This window comes from Cyanistes caeruleus, chromosome 1 (genome assembly GCF_971803275.1).
Source record: "Cyanistes caeruleus chromosome 1, bCyaCae1.hap1.1, whole genome shotgun sequence".
In the NCBI taxonomy this organism is placed as follows: Eukaryota; Metazoa; Chordata; class Aves; order Passeriformes; family Paridae; genus Cyanistes; species Cyanistes caeruleus.
The window spans coordinates 125,852,437-125,874,054 of record NC_141701.1 but is presented as its reverse complement, the minus strand read 5'-3'; the positions used below and the strand labels follow the sequence as shown (position 1 = coordinate 125,874,054).

General features: G+C 34.2%; 1 protein-coding gene across 1 annotated transcript in view; it reads left to right on the top strand.

Annotated features, from left to right (window-relative positions):
• The window catches only part of PHF14 (PHD finger protein 14), a 161,587-nt gene that overhangs the window by 65,978 nt on the left and 73,991 nt on the right, over positions 1-21,618 (top strand). The window contains exons 15-16 of the mRNA XM_086855937.1: positions 1,796-1,846; positions 2,004-2,125. Coding sequence (XP_086712063.1) covers positions 1,796-1,846; positions 2,004-2,125 — 173 coding nt within the window. The remainder of the gene's footprint in view (positions 1-1,795; positions 1,847-2,003; positions 2,126-21,618) is intronic.

The following is a 21,618-nucleotide window of genomic DNA, read 5'->3' as shown; positions in this document are numbered from 1 at the left end:
CAGGACTAATTCCAGAAGCTGAAAGTAGTAAAATTGGCAGTTAGTGTGCCGGTGTCTGATCAAACTTTTTTTGTCTAGCTTTAATTTGCAGTGACCTTGAACTGTGTAACCTGTAGTTGACATGCAGCCCATGTTACATTAATACCTCTAATATTACATTGATAAATTCCATTATATGTAGTAAATATTTTTTTCCAAATTTTGGCACTACTGTGTAGCTTGTGGAACTCAGAACACCTTAATTAGTAAATGTATAGTAAATACTGATACGTATTAAATAGATAAGGTTTTACATTTTTTAATAAATCACCCTTAGGGAAGTGAGAAAGAGAATGCCAATTAAAGTATTCTAAAGAGCCATGAAATAGACTAGCACTTTCTATTCCACTACATTCATTGCTACTACTAGTGTTAAGTAGCATTAAGTAGTTGTCTAAAAAAGGAGACTCTTCCCAAAAAGAATGTTATTAACGTACACAGATCAAAATCTGCATTAATATAAAGGTTTAGATGTGTTGAAGTGGCAGGTTTATTTGCAGTGTAGCAGTATTTAAATCTGTAAAACAGTTTACAATAGAGAACTATCTTTAATTTGAAGCTAGTATAAATCACCTTCAGAGAGGACCCAAACAGGAGAAGAATTGTATTGTTAGCTTATTTGGAATTGAATTTATGACTGCTTGTGCTTCTAAACTGGTCTGAGATGTTTTTGATGAGCTGTTTTTTGCTTTTTCTGAAGTGAATACCAGCTGCTTCAAAAAAAGTTTTGGGAAACCATAAAGAAGGCAGTGATTTTTCTTTATGATATGATAAATTCCTTCCTAATGTGATGATTTTTCTCCCAGCAAAACAAGAATTTTCATGATTTTTTATGTATTTATCTTACTAGTGTCTGTGTGTCAGACATTTTAAGTTACTGGAATAGTCTCCGATATTTCTGATTTCCTTCCACACCCCTTCTAATATACTTTCCTTTTTAAACAAGAAGGAAAGAGTGATATTGTCAGTTTGTGGCAGTTATATAACACAGGCAGGTTAATAATGCTACTGTTTCAAACACAAATTTTGGCAACTGAACTCATGCAAGTTGTATGTATGAACTTAAAAGGTGCTTGTAAACCTTTGGTGTTCTTTGTTGCAGCCATGGATACCCCTTGTCCTTCACACTGTTGGTCTTTTTACTTTATTGGCTCACTGCAATTTGGAAAAAAATTCTATTTTTTTTGTGTAGAATCATCAGAAACATCTGGTGTGTAGCAGTCGTATGTTGGTATATGCTACAGCTTTATGAGCATCTGCCATATACACTTTATATTAAGCTTCAGTTTGAAAGTTTTAATTCTTGTTACTCCTCAAAATCTGTTAGTTATTTTGCATTTCTGTTTTGGTAAAGTTCTTTAATTTTATTTTTAATCTTATCACTTGGCTTATAAATAGACCACATTTTAGTGGTCAGTGAGTTTATTTTAATACACTGTTCATATCAATTTTCAAATTACTAATTTTGGGAAGTTTGTGCAGTGTCTTTGAGATTTGTAATTCTAGTGGCAGTTTATTTAGGAATAACACTTAACATGCTCAAATGTTTATATTTACTTTTTGGCTAGTTCTATAGATTTATATTTAGTATATGAAGCTATTGTCCTAATGCTGATTAGTGTGGTTGCCTGGCAGTGGTTCTGTATGTAATGCTTTAAATAATTTCCTGCTATATGTTTTTGTTGTAAGGAATAATAGATAAATAGCAAAATCATTCAGTTACCTAACATTGAATTTTAAATGTATTCTCTTCCAGAGAACTAGAGGACGAAAACGAAGCTTTGTGCCTGAGGAAGAAAAACCTGAGGTTGGAATATAATGTTTTGTTTGTTTGTTTTTTTAACAGTTTCACAAAAAATTAAACTTTGGGCTGAATTGTTATTTTCCATGCCATAATTGAAAATATTTGCTTTCCTTTCCTCCTTTCCCCACCATTCCTTTCTTTTTGCCTTCTGCTGTGACAGGAACGTATTCCCAGAGAACGAAGGCAGCGACAGTCTGTGCTGCAAAAGAAGCCCAAGTCAGAGGATTTAAGGACTGAATGTGCTACCTGCAAAGGCACTGGAGACAATGAAAATCTAGTCAGGTAGGTTTGAAACTCTGATCTTATGAGAAGTTAAAGTCCCATCTTTATCACTTTGTTGTGATTAAAATGTAGAATATGTACTTTCTGAAAACACAATAAATTTCCTCCCCTTATTTATGGGTAACAACACATCAGAAATACTGACTTGATTCACTTACTGATCTGCCAAAAACATTTATATTTTAAATAAATAAGATAATATGTTTTTCTAACACAGGAGAATTAATTTGCTCTCATCAGGGTGAATTGCCAATGTTTTAGAGCAGGTCAGAAAGATAAACCAACCTTTTAATGATATTAAAGCTGCATGAGCATCCTAAAAGTAATTAAATTAAAATAATCAATGATTTTATGAGCTGAAATGTGGATTATGAAGAATTTATGTTTTTAAAAAGGTATTAATGCTACTCCATTAATGCAGATCATGAAAGGGTTTGATAATCATGTTTCTTATCTGAAACAGAAATGAAAAAAAGACCATTGAATGATGTTTTAGTAGGTGCAGAAATCTAATTAAATTGTAGAATAGCTGCTATTAAATAGCTACCATTGACCACAACTTCTGTGGATTTTGACGTTATAGCTCACATTGTAGCCTCTTTGCAAAGCTGTAAAAACTGTTCACAATTCTTGAAAGAAGAATTGTGGACCTTATCAATGAGAATGTGGATTTTAATTGAATCTACAGAGATTTCATTAAAATGATCTTATAAGTTCAGATTTTAAAAGTGTGTTGTATTTAGGTCTTGTATGCTTCAATGAGGTTTTTCTAGACAAGTTCTTCACTGTAGGTCAGATATTGCTTTTAACTGGAAGGAGTACTCCAAAATAAGTATTTTAGTTTATTTCTGGTAGTCAGAGTTATGAGAAAGGACAGAATCACTGGTGATATAGGCAAGCAACACATAGCTTTATAATTAGGATGTGTCACAGGTACAGATGCCTTGTGCATACTCAGAATTGCTGGTGTTAGTATCAACCACAGCATGTGATTTACCATAGAAGTTGGTAACATCTGGAAGTTGTATGCCGGTGTAGTCGTATTTCCAGACTGGGGACAGAGTGCCTGTACAAGCTCATCAGTAACTGTGTGACTCTCATACATAGACAAGCTACTGCTGCTGGGGAATCTTAGGTCCTGCTCACAACCAGACTGTGGAATAGAGGGGGGTGTTACAGGAATTGCTCACACACTTACACTGATGAGGACTGGTGGCAGCAGGTTTTTATCTGCCCATGACAAGATAAAGGACTTTCTTAAGCCCTATATTTACAAGAAATAAAAGACACAGAAATACCATTTTGTTTGTGAGAAGGGATCCTGGTAAAACACGTACTGTGTTTTACTGTGAAAAAGGCAGTGAATTAGTTTTATTCCAGGTTTTTCTAGAAATGTTAAAAATACCACATGGAAGGATGTGCAGGATAAGATGAGATAATGCCAAGAGGAGCTGTATATTTAAGTTGTGATTAAAAATTAATGATAGAAAATTTCTGTTGTGTCTTGTTTTCTACAGGAAAAGATTTTAGTAGTAATTTTGATGGGCCAAAAATAAACTTACTACATGCCAAAACCCAACAGGTTCTCTTAAAAATCGCCCTCATAATTAGGCCAAGAAACTGAACAGTACTCCTGCATGGATGGAGTTTTTTACATTCTAATCCTTTGTTCATAATTCTCTGAAAAATGTGTATTTAAATTTTACTATTTTTCATATTAATTTTTTAAAAATACTTAAATTTAAAACTTGTTTTTCTTCAGATATTTTTTATAAATAAATTCAACTTTATCCAGTTTAGATTACCACTGCTTCTAAAGAGCTGTGGAGGCTTACTTTTGGTAATTACTATGTTAACACTGCAGTTTATAGGGGACACAGAGTGTTGCTATGTCTGAGAAAGTTTTCAGAAGTTTATTTTCTTTTGTGTTGTCACAAAGTAATCGGAGTGACTGTCTGCTCTGGTGCTTTTTCCTCTTTGTACCATCATGCAGGACTCCTTTGTGGTGGTAGAAATAGTGTTTTAAATGCAAGGTTGTAGGACTCCTTCCAAACAAGAAAGGTTACAGAGGGAAAACAAAGTATTTTTTCAATATGTGTTTGTTTGGCACTATGTGTTAGTAAAGCCCAAAATTTCTCAGATATTTTATTATTATCTTTGGTCTTTACCAAAATTACTGGAGTTCATTTTCCATCTTCCTAACCCATCTGTAACTAAGAAAAGGGGGGTTGTGGTTATGTTCTACAAAAGATTTTCTGAATATAACAGTTAAACACTAAGTTAAACAGAAGTATGCAACTGGTGAAACTGCAGATTTAAGGAATAATCTTGAAGTGCTTTCTATCTTTTCCTGCGAGGTGTTACCACAAACAGGGCTGTTTACATGACACTTGGATGATCTGCTTTTAAAAATTGTAGGTTCTAAAATTTATTTGGCCCTCACTCCAGAGTTGCTATCTGAGTAAGGATTTCAGGAGGATAAGCAATTTTTTCATATTTCAAATAATGTAGTAGAAATTTATAATTTATAATAAAAATTATTTAGCAATGAATCTTGAGCAAAAATAAAATTTAGCTAGTTACTGCTGTATGACTATTGGAGGTTTTTTTAGTCTTCATTTCAGGTGCTTCTGGGTAGTGTTGGATGGTTAAGGGATTATTTGTTATGTGTTATGTTCAGTGGCTTTACTTAACCTGTTGTTCATATGGTTTAAAACTGATAAGTAACTATGGGAGGATTTATCCTTAAAAAGGACATTTCATTCTGATGAATTATAATCTTTACTAACTGACTGAATTATGCCTTTGTAACTCTAGTGATAAAAATTAGCGTATCTTTAATTATAAGCTTTGTCTAAAACTTACCAACATGTTGATTTTATTTATGCTAACAGTTTAGCATATGTATTATGGACGTGTCAAGATAGTGCTTTTTTAATCAGGGATGTTAGATAATGTAGATAGTCTCTTTCAGCAAAGTAGCATGCACTAGAACTGAAAGTTTAGATTTTGTGGTTTTGTCCACTAGAAAGGATCAGACTTGTGATCCTTATGTCATGGCTTTTTTTTTTTTTTTTTTTTTTTGAGAAATTACAAGGAATTTATTTTATAAATTCTTCTGTGTAAATTCTGTTGGACTAAGTAAACCTGCAGTTTTTACCTTTTAGAAGAATAATTACTGGCACAGTCAAGATTTACAGATCTAACAGTGAAAACCTAATTGAAACCACGTGCTGAAATAAGGCAAAGTTGGATCTGTTATTGTCATTATAAATAAGTGAGAAAGCTATAGCTGTAATTAAGGAAAAGTGTGGATTTTGAGTATCTTTTTACTCAAATGACCTGTCATTGAGTTTTGATAGAAAGAGTAGTGAAAGATACTTCTAAAGTATTTTGTATTCGACACAGATTTGATATGGGGCAGGCATGAAGAGACTACACTTTTTAGAGAGAGAAGGGTGAAAGAGCTACAATGTGTGCTTGAAACTAAAGTATTGTGAAAACAAAGAGTACCTGTAAAAATATACTGGCCACTCTTAACCAGTAATCAAATATTGGCAACATTTGCCTGAAACTGAAGACATAGAGTGAAGTATGGGAGCTTCTAAAGCTTGATGTGAAAGGTAAATTTTCTGAGAAACCCAGAAAATTACTTTAAAGGTTCTGTTTGTTTTCAGAGCTGACCTCTGCTGTTTATTTCAGAAAGCATTTAGATACGATGTGTTTCTTTTAATTTTGTGAATCTTTTGAAGTCATAAATGGTTTAGACAATTAAAAGGTTTCATGACTGCTTAATTACAGTCTTGCATGAATTGCTTAGAATGATAGATCTTGCAGAGGAAATGCTTTAAGTACCCCTGTTGTGGGGTTTCTGCTTTGTTTCCAATGAGGCTGTAATTCACTGATGCAAATCTTTAAAAATAGCTCCCCGATTGTTCTCTTTAGAATAACACTATATTTAGTAGAAACTTGGATAAAGAAGTGTCTTTCAGGTGGCTCAATATGTAATAGCTAAAACTGCCTTCCATATTGTAGCACTGTATAGATGGCATGCTTCTAGCACACTATTACTGTATAATCTGCTTGGTAAAATAAAAATCCAAGATGAATTTAAGTAATTTTGATTTGTAGAACAGTTTTTTAAAGAAGAATCCACAAGTTACTCCAGTATAAAAACTTTAAAGGGAGGACTTCTAAATTACTTCACTTCTAAAGAAGTGACCTCTTCTCAAAAAATATTCCAGTTTTCAATTGCTGCTATTAAAAAAAATAATTCAATGCAGCATCTTTTGCTTGCTTTAAGATATGCTTTGGTAATATTTTGGAATGTAGTGCATTAGATCAAATTGGCATGTCAATAGTAGACTTAAGAAAACCAGAATAGATTATCGTTCTTGTATGAGCCAAAATTAGGTTAAAGAAATCTCGGAAAAACATTCAATTTCTTCATCCAACAATTTAGAGCAAGCATATTGTAGTACTTTCTTTTGTAGTTTTGTGTATTGGGTTTTTCTGCTGTATTGTCAGTTAAGTTAGAATTTTCCTTTTCATTTGATTTGCAGTAGCTGAGGCAAAATTATGACTTCAGCATTACAGGGAGGGTAAAAAAGATGAAGGTCATGTATTTGAAAGAATAGAGAATAGAATTAGTTAAAAACATAGATTTGAATGCTGGTTATAAAGTATTCAAAGAAAATGTGCAAAGCAAATTATCAAGAATATATGTAGTATTTATTTTAATGCATATATTTAATATGAAGTAAGCTAAATGTAAAAGTACTTATTTTTTTCCCAGTATACTCTCTCTCTTTTCAAGCAAGTCTAATGTGCTGCATGTCCAGCCACTGTATCAAGGTAGACAGGGAAGATGAGGAGTAGGAAAGGAGAAAGAAAAAAATACATGCAGTGTTATATTTACTAAACAAAAAAAACTGTTGAGTAAAATTAACTATTACATTGACTATAGTGAGTTAGCCTATCATACTATAACTTAAACTATTTAAAAGGTGTGCAACATCTGTAATTCTGGTGCTACAAACGTATGTATCAAGTTTAGGATGATAATTTGTACTGTATAAAAGATTGCATGCTTAGCTGCACACAGTGGTCAGCTTTAATTCTGCTTTTGACAGAAAGTGTCTCCTAGACAGTCTCTTTTGAATCCTCTGGAGATCATCTGTTCAAAAATATCTCACCAGATTTCTTTAATTGTATTTGTCTTGTATAGATTTATCTTCACATTTTTATTTCTTACATTTCTGTGCAGAGGGGCATGCCAAACTTCAAGTTGAAGATTTCTTCCTTATTTATTCAGTTGTTAGTTTTGGATCTCTTCATGAGATTCAGAAGTTTATTCCAGAACAGGTACATTAATTATTCATTAAATAATTTAAATGCACTGCAACAAAATTCACAGTCCATCATAGTGATTGAAAGCCAGTTATTTACAGTAGAAGTTCAAGACCACTAATGCAGGGATTAATCACAAGGAAAATGTTAGTTTAGCCACAATTTGCATCAATTTTATGTGTTACAGAGGATTACAAATGCATTATTTTATTGGAATGAACTAAAAGAATGGAAGGAAATGTAACATTCAGTTGTGTAGCTTATTTCTTCTATATAGTTTGCAGGGATGAATTCTGTGAGTTAACTTTTCTAGTTGCTTCAGTTACCTGTTAGATCATTTTGTGCATATCGCCTTCTGAAAAGTGTTCCTTTTTTATTCTAGATAGCAGGATAGTACATATAATGACAAATGCACATTTTCTTCAGAGGACTTTACTCAAACTGAATTTGCATTGCATTTTACTTTCTGTAAATTCATATGCTACATCAGACACTAAAAAAAACTAGGCATTGTGAAGCTCTCTTGCCAAGTGCCTACAGGTCAGGCATAGGTCTGGTAGTAAGAGTTGTACTGCTGTCACTCAGGACTTCTCTAGAAGCAGACTGTTGGGTGTGTTTGGATTTGAGCTATTCAGCATGAAGCTGTTCATGCCTGGAACATTTGCAAAAAGTGCAGGCAGACCCTTGGGTTTTCTGTTAATTAGGCATCAGTCTATTTACTTGGTACCTACTAGATTTCTTCAGTATGCTTGTCTGTTACTTTCCTGAAATGAGACAGCAGAATGTGAATTGAAGCCCAGGTTACTATTTTCCCTTGATCATTTTGCTTCTTAACTCTTAGGAAAATTTAAAACATCTAAAGATAAAAGCTCAGGTCTTTGGTTATTGATTTTGTGTTTCATCTCTGGCTTGTTTCTTGATAATGTATAGTCTTGAAGGAACTGTTTTACAGGTAGTCTCTGGATGAGTGGCCCAAAACTGAAATTATGGATGTATTGCCATGTTTAAAACACCTGTTACCATTCAATTATGTTACCAGAATTAAGAAATTCAGTCTGGGAAACATGCACAGAACCATCTGATGTGATTTTTCTGTCAAGTTTAGCATTGAGCATTCATTTTGCAAAGCACAGCAAAACTGCATGGGAAGTTATCTGGCCTGCCATGCTTTCTGATCAAATGCTGCAGGTACAGCAAAGTGTGATTGCCCCCACACACTCCACAAAAGGGTTTCTTTAATTTTTTGGGGGTTATTTAATGACATTTCCTGTTAATACACTGGGAAGAATAGAGTAAAAATGCATATTTTTCTCTCTTCGCTATTATACTAAAACCCTGTTGGAGCATTATGGTGATTTTGAGATTTGTTAGTGTTCCTCTGAAAAGTGAATTAGGATAGAGCAGTGTGAGCATTCCCCAGTTGTTTTTCTTCAGTTCTTTTCTGGGCTGTTTACTGATCTGGCAGTCAAACCTTCTTGAAGTTCATGTTAGGCTTTAATCTGTAGAAGCTTAGTGAACAGTACAAGTTTAAGTTTATACTCTTTGGGTATAAGTGTAGTTGTCCAAAGTTCATAGTATTGATATTTGAAGTATGCTGATCCAAAAAGCTTCTGTACTGGTGTCATGAACTTCAGATATAAGCAACAAGATAACCACTTGTAAAGAAGAGACTGTTTCTACAGGATTACTTTGTTTTCCACTAATGAAGACTATTTTACCATTTTTTTATTATTAAACTTTTAATATATAGTTATCCTGTTTTTCCCTTCAGTTACAGCTGTTTGATCAAGTCTTTGCTGCAATCATGGGTTTGTAAATTACAACTTGAAACTATATTTTGAAATAATCTGTTTGTAATCTGTTCCCCAGACAGCTATGTATCTCAGGATTTATTTATTATTTTTCTGCTTGCCCTAGGAAATATGTGTATTAGAGACCTTTGCTCCTTCTTTTGTATTCTATAACTACTAGGATTTATAATAATTTATAAAATTAAAAAACAAAATATAGAGGTTCTTTCTTTGCTATAAGTAATAAGTGACCTCTTTAGATAAAGCAGTCACTGAATGAAGTGTTTTTTCAGGAGATTAGATTTAATGAAACAATGAAACAAGATGCAGATTTTGAAATTGCAGTTCGTGATGGAAGAGGGGAGACTCATGACAAATTATTTCCCAGTCTGATTATCAGTAATAGGTTGTAACTGCAAAAATATCTACCTGGATGGGGTCAGTAGCTTCTTATTTTTGTGGACATTCTTAAGATTTTTTTCTTACATCAAATTGCAACAAATAATTCAATTAAGCCGGCATTTGAATGTGTCACTTATTCCTTCATTCTGGCCAAACTACTTCAGTCACTTTCAGTGCAGCCAGGTTATCACATCAGAATATTTCATAGTACAGCTTACTCAGAAAGCAAATGTCAAATTCATTACCAGTTCAGTTGTTTCGCATTGTTAAACCGAGCCATTGCTACAGAAGCCACAAGACTGAAATTTATAGTTATGAAATTTATGACATGAGAATTTTCATGTCCAGGTAATAAAGTGATGTGGTAGAAGACCATGGCAGGAGACAATAACCATTTAAATCCTGTGTTGCAGCATCAGTTTTGACTCGTCATAATTAGTGTCAGTAGTGAGCATCTGTGCAGTCAGTTTTCTGAATTAAACATCTCTTCACAGAACTGTAGTGTAAATTATGGACTATTAGAGTAGGAAATCTTAATATGCAAAAGAGTAATGCTTACTGTTCCATATGTATTTTAATCATTTTGTTACTGCTACCCAATATTTTTACAAGTCTTTGATCTACAGTTAGTTAATCTGTGTGGAGTTTTGATAGTAGGTGACCTGCAGTTTGGGTGCAAAACTTCATCTACGCTATTCAAAACTAATTTTGTCTTGGAACAGTGTGAGAGTATGGGGTTTTTGTGTTTTGGGGTTTTTGCATTACCAAAGAAGCCCATATGTGAAAACCAGCTAGAGGTACAGTGAGCTTAAGGATATTAAGGAAAAGTAAGTCATTTTTCTCAGCATTGAGTAGAGTTGTTCTTCACATTATTAATATGACATATAATACCATTATATGGTATTAATTACATTAATGGCAATAATTTCATTAATAAATCAATACAGCACAGTCACTTACAATCTTTTGCTAATTTGGGTGTAAATCAAGAATTTTACATATAGTGGTATTCCCTGAGAGACTGTAGATAATTTACATGTATTTGGAATATTATTGTTCTTTTTAGTTTAAATGTGCTGAGGTATTGCAAAGCTTCTTACTGGAGAGCACACTTTTAAACAGTTAAAAAAAGTAAAAAGAACAGTGAAAAACCCCATTTAATCATAAAGCTTCTCCAGCATTAGAATATATTTGGTAAACATTGCTTTTTTTGGAAGAAAAAAAGCAAGAGAAATCTGGTTCTAATATTGAACTTTATTTTGAAGTGGCTGAAATAATTTGTATGTAATAACATCAAAACAGACAATTCCAGGAGTGTGACGTTAATATCAATCTTCTTATAAAATGTCTTTATTTTTTGGGAAAATTAATAGAATTGTAGGGTTTATTTCCTGTTCTTCAACATGACTTTGATGTGCACTAGATTTGATCTACTTGTCTTACCACAGTTCCCTGCTAGTGTGGTCATTGAAATTACAGTTTGCATAATCTAGACTAATGTCTAGTATTACTAAAGTAATATTTTTTCTGTATGCAACATTTAGGAATTTGTAAGATAAAGTTACATATCTTTCATTCCTTTTTCTGCTTTGTTATTAGTTTTGTTCCTTTCCTTTGTGTAAGTTTAAATTTTTGGTGAGTTTTTTCCAATTAATTTTTTTTCATTTCTTCCATATATAAGGTTGGATTCAGAATTTGCTTTGCTTTCAATTAGTAAAACTGAATATTCTTTACAACAATGGCGGCTATTGCTATTACTTACACTTTGTGTCATTCCTTAACATTCTCATCTCAGTGAAATTAAGTTCTTGCATGTGATTTACTTCAACCTATTTAAAATGCCAAAACCAAAATTCTATACTAAGATTGGAATTCAGTATCACTGAATATTCCAGGTAGGACTTCATTACCTCGTAACAATCTCATTCTTCTTGACATTTTTTCCTAAACATTTACCTTTGAATGGATTTTTTAAATACTTGTCATTTAAATAAATGTTTTTTGAATATTGATTGTCTGGTGGAAATGAGAAACAAGCAGTTTAAGAATTTTGCCATGCTGTCTTGAGTAAAGTTATAGTTACAGATAAATCTTTAAGCCTGTCGCAGATATAATCTTGAAAAAGGCCAAAAAATTCACTTAGTTCTGAGAAGAAAGGATGTGGAAAGGATATGCAAGAAAACAAAAATAGCTTATGTTTTCTCTAATATGACATTTCACTCTTAGTGAAGACTAATATATTTCTCTTTTTCATATCACTGGTTGTAACAACGCAAAGGTCAAGCGTAAATTAATGTGCAGTGCTTTGATTAACTAGCTGAATTAATCAATCTCATTCCCTCCTGCTCCTTTCCTTACCCAGCTGTCCATTAAACTAAATACAGCGATGTTACTGTACTGCATGTGCACTTACTACTGAGGAACAGGAGCACTAAATCCCTCTAATTCTGACTTTGACATCTGACGTGAGGTTGTATTAGAGAAATAGTCAGTAAAGTATAAACTGACATTGGAATATGGTATAGTAATTGACTTTTACCATTGCACATAAACAGAGTAATTATTCTAAATCATAGCATCACTTTCAGATGGATAACCACTAAAATCACTGCACTGTGGTTTCCTGAAAATGCCACAATCCTTCAACTGCCAAATTAAGCACAGGGAGAACAACCATCGGTAGTGCTGGCACAGTTATGTAGAGGGATGAGCCCTGAACCAAATGAAAAGATGTTCTGGAAGAACAGTAACCTTTCCCATGATGTGCACATTTTCCATTACATTTCTGACACAAAATGCTGTGAAATGATTTAATGTTGACATTTTGTTTTGCTGACTTTTTCCTTTCTTATTAAAAAGAAACAAAAGTTAGGTTAGGAAAATAGAGGGTGGGTGGCCAAGCGTTTGAATTCTAATACAGAAATCTCTGCTTTAAAGTCAAAATGAAAAGCACTCTAAATACACACTGTTTCTGACATTGGACTGTACAGATTTTGGGGGAAGAGAAATATACATATGTCCAGCATCAGTATTGAACACCTTGATTGATAAGGTTAATTTATGTTGCTGCTTTGCAGTAGTTACATACCAAGTAGGCTAATTCAGTAAAGTCTCCTTGCTAATTAACAATCACAGAAATCTTACACATCAGCTATGTAACACAGAGCACACAATACACTGCTTGTCATTTTTGATGTATATTGCTAGAAGTGATTGTAGAATGGAGCAAACCATAAGCAGACGTGATACAATGAAAGGTCAACACTTGTCACTTGGAGAAGGATAAAATTTTATTGAGTGAGGAAACAGAAAGCAGCTCTCTATTCATGCTGTATAGGAGCTTGTCTGCATCTAAAGTAATACATGTAAGAATACTTGGACAGAAGAATTACTTGTCTAAAGTGTGGTTCATGCATCCTTTGGCAGGTTTCTGTTTCGTGTTTCAGAACTGATGAAAAGCCTTGCTTGTTTCTAGCACAGTATACAATTTTATCTTTGAAAAACACAGCTTTTACTTCTGTTTTCTTAAGGATGTGTGAAGTTTTCTTGGCACCTCATTTGTTTTATCCTTCTCCCATCCAATTTCAGTGTGTTGGATGATGGTTTTTGTCATTGAAAGTTATTCTGTTTCCATGAGGGGGCATCTAACTATGAATAAAATATTTTAAGTGGCAGTCACTGAAATTAAATAGAATTTTTGTTATACAGTAACTTACTTGAGAGAAAATGTGTATGTTTTCTGTCACATTATTTAAAAGGCATGCTGGCTTTAACAATTTCAAAATAGTCTTAACTTCTGGGAGAGAAACTCAGTTTATTGTAATTTAAATATTTATAACTATAAGTGAAACACTACCAACAAACTCTCTCTTTTTCCTGAAAACTAACGTGTACAGTTGGATTTTAAAAGTAGGGTGTCCTGGAAAAATTGTGTGGCATCTGATAGCACTTCAGGACTTTATAAAAGCTTCAACATCCTACATATGCTAAACCAGTTTTGAGGAGGGGGTTGTTTTTGTTTGTTTGTTTGCTTTTGTTTTTGAGAGGAATCCAAAATGGTAGTGATAGACAAAGGTGAAAATGATACCAGTACTTAAAAGTTGAAGCATCACTCAGTTTTAGCGTGAGAAGACAGAAAGACAGAAGTAAAAACAAATATAATTCCATGATAGTAGTAGACTGGTAGTTAAATTATTAATTTTTTTTTAAATATTGCCCTAATAAAAACTAAAATAATTGCAAAAATCCTAATGGCAGTAAGCTAAACAATAGAATTTGTTGGCATTTATTTGACCATAATATGTAAACAATAATTTCAGAGCTGTTTCGTACAAAGGACTATTAAAAATGAAATAGATGTTATGAAATTGTTCTGGCAGCCTTTAGCTGTTTGCTAACAATTTAATACAGCAATAAAAGCTAGCAATAGCAGCACCAAAATTGCATAGCAGAAACTTGATTATAATTTGGTAAGAAAATATTGTATAGATTAAAGTGCTCACTTCAGTGTAAACTGTAGCCAGAGTTTATCCTTGGGTTTAAAAATCTCATAAATTTGAATAGCTTTCTAAAATGTTCTTGTTAGTAAAAGTCAGAGACAAATTATGCCTTGTGCTGATGTTGCTGCCTAGGGTAATACAGGAGAGGAGTTAAATCTTTTATTCTCTATGTATGCCTGTATTAAGCCTTCCCAGGACTCAAAATGGCAGAAGTCTCTTTGGAGCTTGCGATATGGACTTCTTATTTAGGTATTCCCACCTCTCTTCAATGATCCACATGAATAAAACATAAAAGCTAATAGATGGGATTCATGCCTGCATTTTTGCATCTAACTGAGAGCATGCTCATTAGCACAACCAAGTGTGAGCACAGACTTCTGGTTTATGCCTGAAGAAAGACAAATAAAATAAACAAAAAATTAACCTCTAAACTCTGTCTTTATGAAATTGCAAACTCCATTATAATTGTGAATTTGATTCTCATTTCCTTTGTAGGCCTATTTCTGAGGGAGCAGAATCTATATGCATTTCTGAATTGTCTGTCTTTTAATTTGTATAGAAACTCTGACTACAGGAGGAGGTTTGTGGAAGAATTCTCTGGAAAGGAAGTGTGCTTTAGAAATGCTTACTGAACTTGACACTAAGAAGATGGAACAGAATATATAGCTGATTTAATTGGCAGGAACAAGTCCATTGAAATTCTTACCTGAGAACCTCAACTGGTTTTGAGATTTATATTTCTTAAAGTATTTTGAGAAAAATGTGAAAATATGGAAATGTTGCCTAAGAGCTTCTGGGAAACTGAGAAAAGGAAATGACACAAAAGGAGCTAAGCAGTCAGAGTGTAAATGAATAATGAATAGAGGAGAAACCAGTTTGCAAATTAAGTAAACCTTGAAGTTGTGAACAAAGATCTGAAATTTCACATGAAAGCTACAGGAGATCAAATCTAGACCCTGCTGGGGACAGCTTCCTGGCAGTGCATATTCATGATGTAAGAATTGAGAAAATGAGAAGTTAAGTTATTTGAGAATGGTGCAAAATGTGATGAAAAAATCAGCCTTGAAAAAGAGCAGTTGATTTTTGATGATGTTCAGAAAGAATAACAAACAAGATTCAGTAACAGCATGAGAAATAGTGATGAAGATATCCTTATTTATTCAGTTGTTTGCTTTAGGATTGAAGACCATTTCTTAATAAATGACAGGAGAAGAAGGAACTTCTACATTCTTTTTCCCTTGATGGAGCTTGTAACTGCCAGTGTATGAGTTTGTGGAGGAATGTTAAGAAAAGCACTTGCAGAAAAATAATTAAAATGCCCTCTTTTGAAAGAAAATTTAGTATCTATTAATATCTATTAAGAAATTAAATAAATGCATGAGTAAAATCAGTAGTGCTAACTTTAGTAGTCTTACTGAGTGATGAGAACAGTAATATTTATTTGAAGTTTCTCTATGTTTTGGAAAGAATGTGTAACTACAGGTATGTAAAAACTGCAAAAGCAGCAGTTTAATATCTGAAAATGCAGAGCAGATGAAAAGAGGAGAAATAAAAGCGCTACTTTGTCATAGTAAAAATTGTTTAAATTTACATAAAAACAGCTTGTCTGCTCGTATTTACTGACAGTTCTTTTAATAACACTTGCTGTGAAAAAGAGATAAGAAGACCAGTGGGCTTTTACAACTCTAGTGGTAATCTTAGTTTTTCACATTAAAGAACAATAAGCAAACTGGAGGACTTTAATTTTCTTTAATTTTGAAAGGTTTCCTAAATAATTTCTGCTTCTGTTAAAAGCAGAATTGCAGAATGCTTGAGATTGGAAAAGACCTCTAGAGCCGGTCTAGTCTGAGCCCCTTAAATCAGAACAAATCAGATGGAGCACGTTACTCAGAGCAGTGTCTGGTTGGGTTTTGAATATCTCTAAGGGTGAAGTCTCTGCAACCTCTCTGCACAGCTTGTTCCTCCTCAGAATGAAAAAAAATTGTTCTTATATTTAACAGTCTCATTTATTTCAGTTTTTTCTGTTGCCTCTTGTCCTTTCACTTGGCACCACTTAGAAATCTGTCTCTCTTTCCTTCCCCTTAGAGGTATTTACACACTGAGAAGATTCTCACTGAGTCTTCTCCAGACTAAATAATCTCCAGCCTTAGCTGATTCTTGTATGACAAATGCTCTAGCCAGTCATCTTCATAGTCCCTTTGCTGGACTTACTCCAGTATATCCATTATTTTTTTGTCCTGTGGAGCCCAGAATTGGATGCAGTGTTCTTTTTCTGGTTCCACCACTGCTGAATCAAAAGAAAAAGTTTTTTTTGTTCTTAAAAGTAGACCATTAAAAAAAAATCTTCTATTGTATATAACAGGTAAAATTTAGTTTATGATAAAAGAAACATTTTCCTGTAGTCAGTACAGCAAGTTGTAAGAACACTACTGAAGTAAAAGTAATTTTGCTTATTAAATTCCTGCCATAGCTGTAGTTTGTAGTTGTAGTTTAAAAGGTGAATTAATTGAGCCACATTCTGGAATTATCAGTGCTAATGCTTACAGTTTTTGACTGGAAGTTACATCTTAGTGGGAGGTTCCACTATGTAAGTTTAGGTAAGGCGTCCACAGTTCAATCCCTTTCTCTTCTCTCTTTGAAAAGTGCACTTTTAAAATGCATTTCTAAATTCATTACATTGAAATATCATCCCAGCAATTGCTTTCAGGGATCACCTGTCTAATTGCATTAAAAGAGCTGTATCACCTAACCTGGCAGCAGACTGAGACACCTAAAAACTCACAAAACTCAACTGTGACAGTCTCTTTGCCAATTCTGCCAACCCCAGAAAATAACAAGTAATGTCATAGCTAAAACTCTACACTTAGCTAAAAAGGAGTTAGAAATGCAAGGAGGGAAAATCTAGTGGTGTTGCACTAGATGGATGAGGTCCCTCGTGAGGGTGGTGAACATGAGGGCAGGAGAATTGTCAGCCTTTAAGTTATACTTTGCATCCTTTGTGGGGTACTGGAGTACCCCACAAAGTAGGGTAGTGGGTGAGGTTTTTACACACACTTAAGAGTTAAGATTTCCACTCTTTTAATTCCAAGCAAAACTGGGAATACAGCAGCCAGCTTTCTGTGGAGTGATGGAAGAGTACTAATGGCAAGATTTTTTCTTCTATAGATCCTGGTTCCTTAGAGACCTGATCTGAACAGTTTGTGCCCTTGATTTCTAATCTACATCAAAATTGTTGTGGCCTCTTTTTCACACTGTAGGGAGAATCTTGAATCTCTGTATAGGCTTTTGGTAAGCGTGTCTGTATGTGCACACGTGTGTCTGTTTGGAGTAGTCAGTGTAAGTGATAGCAAACATGTTAGGCATGTCCTCTCTTCGTGTTTACTGTCATTTCATAGAACCATAGAATAGCCTGAGTTAGAAGGGACCCACAAGGATCATCAAAGTCCTACTTCAGGTCCTGCACAGGGCAGCCCCAAGAGTCACACCATGTGCCTGAGAGTCTTGTCCAAACACTTCTTGAACTCTGTCAGCCTTGATGCTGTGACAACTTCCCTGGGGAGACTGTTCCAGAGCTCAGCCACCCTCTGGATGTAGAACCTTTATCTAATATCCAACCTAAAGTTCCCCTGATACAACTTCAGGCCATTCCCTTGGGTCCTGTCACTGGGCACCACACAGAAGAGATCAGTGTCTGCCCCTCCTCTTCCCCTTACGAGGAAGTTTTAACTGCAGTGAGGTCTCCTCTCCCCTCCTCCAGGCTGAACAGACCAAGTGACCTCAGGCACTGATCACACAGCTTCCCCTCAAGGCCCTTCATCATCTTCGTAGCCCTCCTTTGGATTCTTTATCACAACTTTATATTTTTCTTGCAGTATGGTTCTTCACTTAAGAAATCTGTATTAGGTCATAGTGGTCCATGTGATTTCTGGGTATCTATAACAGTACGTTTTGCATCTTGTGGGAAACAAAACATGGACTGTGCTTACAGTATATAATAATTATTAGTTAAGCTGTTGGCCTACTTCTATAGAAAACTCAGAAGGTTTTAGTTTAAAATACTTTTATATTGAAAACTTCAAAAGACTTTTATTTTTAGACTTCATTTAATATTATATGTATTTAATTCTATTTAAGTTGAATAAGAATTATTGAGTTCTTATTGTCTCGTTCCCTTTATAAAAATACCTTAATATTTCATACAAAACTAGTTGAACAGTTTGATGGAATACCTCAAAAAATTGCCATGCTTCTTTCATTTTTGCATTCAATTTTGTATTAAACCATATCTATGGATGGGTAATTTTTTATTTTTTTTTGTTATGAAGATTGATAAAATACTGAAATTAAGCAGCACAGTATTTTCAGTATAGATAATCCATGTTACAAATTTTTGAAGTAGGTTTCCTCTGACAGTTGCATGTGAAAAAGTTCATGTGAAGCTGGTGGGTTTTATAAGTTAAAGTGATAAGGTTCAAAACATAACTTTAGTCACCATCAACAAAATTTATGAGTTGACAATGAGCTTAATACATAGTCATAAATACATACTCATAATGAATAAGTTGAAGAAAAGGAAAGATATTTAATATTACTGCAGTTGTCTTTTTCATTAGCTTGAGAGCATTTATGTTTTCTGCCAGCCCCAGAATTGTCAATGTTACTACAGTGTTATGTGTTATTTTTAATTTTGCTATTTTGTGAGACTTATATACACCATTTTCATTGTTCAAACAGGCAAAATATTTCCAGCTGCCTGGCCACCAGCCCTTTGGGAAAAACGGTGTTTCTGTTGGTCGTTGTATTTGAGACTTCCTGTGTCTTTGTCAAAAAGGGAAAAAAATCTGGAATTAATTGGAGAAGTCATGGGCGGATGAGCTAAAAAATGCTTTTTTTTTCAGGAGCACTTTCTTATGGAAGTTTGGTTCTTCTTTTAGAATGTTAAATTCAGTTAATTTATTTTAAATTCAAACTGTGATTTTTCTGAATTAGGGAAATCTAGCTACTCAGTTTCATCAAGAATGATGGATTATATGTATTCTGTACAGTATTCTATACAATGACATGTTATGGAATACTCTCAGACAGCAAAAGGAGAAATGGGGAAATGATCAAGCAAAATGTCCATGACTGGAACTCAGCAAAGTTCTCTGGAAAATTCTCTGGAATTTTTTAACTAGCATTGATACAGATGAAAGTTGGCTACACTGGGCAGTGGTAATAATTGTAGTACCAGACCCCATTTTCAGTTTCTTATTGTAAAACTTTAATCACTTGGACTCAGACTTCTTCATGTCTCCCATGTGCTTTTTGGGCTGGATGTTTTCAGGCAAAATTTTTAAGGTGAAATTTGAGTAAATGTATTGTCTTGCCCAGGTGTCCCTCACTCCATGCCTTTAAGTAGAAAAGTGAATTGAAGTCTTTAATTAGTAAGTTGAATTTTGGCAAAGACCTCCCTTTCTTTCCCAAGGACAGAGGAGAAAATTTATTCATGTCAGTTTGGTAAAATCTTGGAACCAAGGGAAGCTTTGAAGGATATTGTGGGAAAAATAACCCTCATAAACTATTCAAGTCGTGGTATGGCAGGCTTTAGTTCATTTGTCATTGTGCTTGGAATGTGCTGTGGGCTACTTGAGTGTACTTATCCCAACAGTTGGAGTTTCTACAAGACTTCCAGGGAACAAAAATGTGGAATGAGAAGAAAGTTGTTAAGGATAGTATCAATGACTGGTAATGCTGCTCTAGATGAGAAGAATAAAATGGGACAATGAGTGTGGAGAGGTGTGTGACTCCCCTCCCTTCTCCTGGGTCATCTTTTGTCATTCCTAGAGAGATTTGAGCAGGATCTGCAGAGCTCAAGAATCCACAGCAATCACATAGTCACTTGTGAGGAGTGGCATATTACTAGGCTAAGCTTCAGCATGAATATCTCACCCAGTGCTGATGTCTGCTGTATCTTTGCTGGTCAGGCAGTCTTTGGTGAGGTAAAGATATTTCATCCTCTGCTGCTCCTTGGACCAGGCTGATCCTTATGTAGCTGAATTGCCATCCTTGGATTCTTCACTGTATTCTCAGAGGCTTTAGTGTTCATGGGTTTATTTTTTGGTTGGTTTTGTTTTGTTTTTCGCTTGAGTCCCTACTCTGAACCATTTCATATCAACAGACATGATAAATATTTTTTCACTCATCTACCAGAATTTATCATTTGTACTATACACTTGTTTCTTCAGTAAAGCTAAGCCAAAGTCTTGCAGATGTGCTCTATGAAACAGAGCCTTGGGTTTCAGACAGACAAACCTTAGAGCTGTGGTTGTCTGGTACAGCCCAGAATGGAGATCATGGTTGGGACTAGGGCTGTAGAAGGACCTGAGTTTGGATGGTAAATATAAAAAAATAGAAATTAAATAGTGCACAGAGGCAGTAAAATCCAGGCTGTTTAAGCTTCAGGACTTGAGCAAAGTTGGACGGGTTAGAGAAAGACACTGAAACAAGAAAACCACATGGATAATAAATCAGAGGGGAGAGGATACCGAAACTGTTTAAAGAACCAGGATAGGAATAGGGTTGGAATCCTGTGTGAAAATGAGAAGTTTGCTATGGTCCAAGACAAGTCAGTGATGCTGAAATGGGGACTGGGTAACTGGAATATGACATTTTAGTAAATTTACTTCATTGTTACAGGTAGAAGAAGATACTTATTATGATTGCAAAATTACAGGGTTTTTTACTGATTAATCAAAACAAGCACACAAGTAGCAAAGAAGTATTTATTAAAAAATAAAAAAGTATGAATGGTAAGCATTAATGAAAAAAAACAATGCTAAGGCATTGTTAGCATTATTTATATAGTTACAATTCCAATGTGTTTATTTTGCATATTTCAAAACTCTTTTGTAAATGCAGAAAAATGTTGGTATATGACTTAATGAATCAGGAGCCCTTCATAAAAAGGTGTTTTTTTCTGAATTTCCATGTTTTGCTAGGTATTTTCCTTGGTGTTACATGCTGTCATTCATCTATCTTGACCTGTTAAATAAAAAATAGATAAAATAGTCAAGTAGTTTGGAATATTTTTATTTTTCTGTTTTCCTCTGTTCTCCAAAAATGGATAGTCAAGGAGAGATTTCAGTAATTAGTAAATTACAGTCACAGATTCAAGCACTTTGCAGTATTCTGAAGTCAAGTTCTTTAACTTTTTTGCATCCATCATTTTTACCTTTTGTCTGCCTGCCATTCTGATGGGTTGATAGATTTATATTCTGTGTTATTTTCTTCTAGAGAGGAAAAATAAATGAAATGGAATATGGGAGAAAAAGGGCATTTCAGAATGACTATGATCACTAAATCTACTCTGTAGTCCCAAAGTCGTCATGCAGGATGATAAGCAATATTCTTTCATATTTTTATCCCAAATTCAATTTTGAAGATAGAAATTGATACAGATGCATTGTTTCAA